The sequence below is a fragment of the Cupressus sempervirens genome, chromosome 10 (genome assembly GCF_028749045.1).
Source record: "Cupressus sempervirens isolate cs-2001-9-10 chromosome 10, ASM2874904v1, whole genome shotgun sequence".
Classification (NCBI taxonomy): Eukaryota; Viridiplantae; Streptophyta; class Pinopsida; order Cupressales; family Cupressaceae; genus Cupressus; species Cupressus sempervirens.
In genome coordinates, this window is record NC_143127.1 from 904,740,071 (window position 1) to 904,742,398 (window position 2,328).

Sequence of the window (2,328 nt, forward strand, 5' to 3'; positions counted from 1 at the left end):
AGTGACTTTAACTCTAGTGATCTTCATTTCTTGTTGCGTTTCTTTGATAGCCCTTCCAAATGCTTCTGCCATGATAATAAATAAGAAAGGTGATAGGGGGTCTCCTTGTCTGATGCCCCTTGATATGTTAAAGAAACCTTCTAGGGTACCATTAATAAGAATAGATATTTTGGGGGTTGAAATGCATTGATATATATTGTTAATCCATTATTTGGAGAAGCCAAATGCCTCTAAAGTTTTACATAGAAATCTCCAATCTACCTTGTCGTATGCTTTCTGAATATCAAGTTTGAGTAGCATACAAGCTTCTTTATTTTTTAATGCTGAATGAATAGTTTCTTGAATAATAGATATCTCGTCTAGAATAGATATGCTTGGGACAAAACCAATTTGTTCTTCTAAGATGAGTTTTAGCAAAAAGTTTTTGATACGATTAGCTAGAATTTTTGAGAATACTTTGTAGATAGTGTTGCATAATGCAATAGGTCTGGAATCTCTCGAAGCTATACTTTCTTGCTTTTTAGGTATAAGGGTTAAGAAGGTGTGATTGATTTCTATTAATATGGATCCACCTTTATGGGTCACTTCTAGAGCTTTCCACAAATCCTCTCTTATAATGTCCCAACATTTTTGGAAGAAGAAGGCTTGGAAGCCATCGAGACTAGGTGATTTATCTAGGTTCATACTAAAAAGTGCAGTTTTCACCTCATTAATGGAGATAGGTTCATTTAGAAATTTTTTGTCCTCTTTAGAGATTAGCTTGGGGATATGCTTTATTATTTCCTCTTGAGCACATTTGTTAGATGAATCAAAATTGTTAAGTGTATTATAGAAATGTTCGGTGAGGATTCCTGCAATTTCTATTGGGTTTTCGGTTTGCTCCCCTTCTGGATTTCTAATTTTAGCTATATTAATATAATTTCTATTATTAATGGTACTGTTATGAAAGAATTTTGTATTACGGTCTCCTTCCAAGAGCCATTTTTCTCTGGATTTCGGCCTCCAGAATATTTCTTCATGTCTTAGAAGGTATTCTTTTTCTAATTGATATGAGTCGTTATTCATTCCTTTCACAATAATTTCCTTATTTAAGCTACTCATTTTATCTTCAATGTCTAATTTTTCTTGAAATATATTTTTAAAATGTAACTTGTTCCAATTTATAATCTTTTGCTTTAAGTTTTTTAGTTTGGAGACCAAGCAAAATATTCTTGATCCTCCTTCCACCAATCTCTAATTTGGTCCATAAAGCTTCTGTCCATAAACCACATTTTCTCGCACTTAAAAGGATTTCTGTTGGGTTTACTCTGCTCTTTGATTTCCAATTTCACTGGAAAGTGGTTGAACCCTGCCATAGGTAAAATTTCTGCTATAATCAAATTGTCCATGTTTAGTTCACCTTTTAGAAAGAATCTGTCTAATCTTTCAGCAATGTAACATTCTCCTTTTCTGCAATTATTCCAAGTATAAATTCCATTCATGGTTTTAATGTCTAATAGGGAGTCCTTGTGAATCCAGTTTTTAAATCCTTCCAAGGCTTTATTGGTGTGGTTAATTCCACGTAGTTTTTCATCCAGACTTGCAACCGCATTGAAGTCTCCACCAATAATGGTTGTTTCCTGTGTCATTGAATTAAGGAAATAGCTGATCTCATTCCAAACTGATAATTTATCTTTTGTGGAAGTCGGTCCATATACATTGATGAGTATTAGTTGTAGGTTTGTTTTTGTATTAGTAGCTCTCATTCCCATCCAGTTTACTTGAAGGGTGAGTAATTCCATGTTGGTAAGTCGGGGATTCCAAATTATCCCTAATCCTCCTGACGCTCCTTGTGACTGCTGAAATACTAATGTCCATTTCCCCAAATTTTTATTCATTTTCAATCCTTCTTCTTTGTTAAGTTTTGTTTCTTGTAATAATAGGATATTTGAGTCAAATAGGGTGAGGTTACGCTTTAACAAGCATTTTTTGCTAGGGGCATTGAGACCCCTGGCATTCCAAGTTGTTATCTTCGTTGCTCCTTGGGAAGGACCTTCCCTTTCCCATTGTATAGTATATCTGAGATCTTTATCTGATCCTTACCTTGCCCTACTGCCTCTCTAAGTTCTTTAAGTGATTTCCTTCCTTGTTTTTGCTTAGTTTTTCCACAAATTGGTGTTGTCAACCCCTCTTGATTCATGGCAATACCTAATTTGTCAAGATTTTGCTCATTAAGTATCTTCTCCACTATAGAAGATACTTCCCCCTCCTGCTGATCCTCTATGATTATTTCTGTTATTAATAATTTACTTATCTGTTGGTCCTCCTCAATTCCTATGCATTTTACTA

The 2,328-nt window shown here is 34.5% G+C and overlaps 1 protein-coding gene across 1 annotated transcript; it reads right to left on the reverse strand.

Moving 5' to 3' along the window:
* Window positions 1–1,184: 1,184 nt before the first annotated feature.
* LOC149536927 (uncharacterized) lies at window positions 1,185–1,877 on the reverse strand. Its single transcript, XM_089806378.1, has one exon. It carries the CDS (start codon window positions 1,875–1,877, stop codon window positions 1,185–1,187), a length of 693 nt encoding a protein of 230 aa, XP_089662504.1.
* Between the last annotated feature and the right edge of the window lie 451 nt (window positions 1,878–2,328).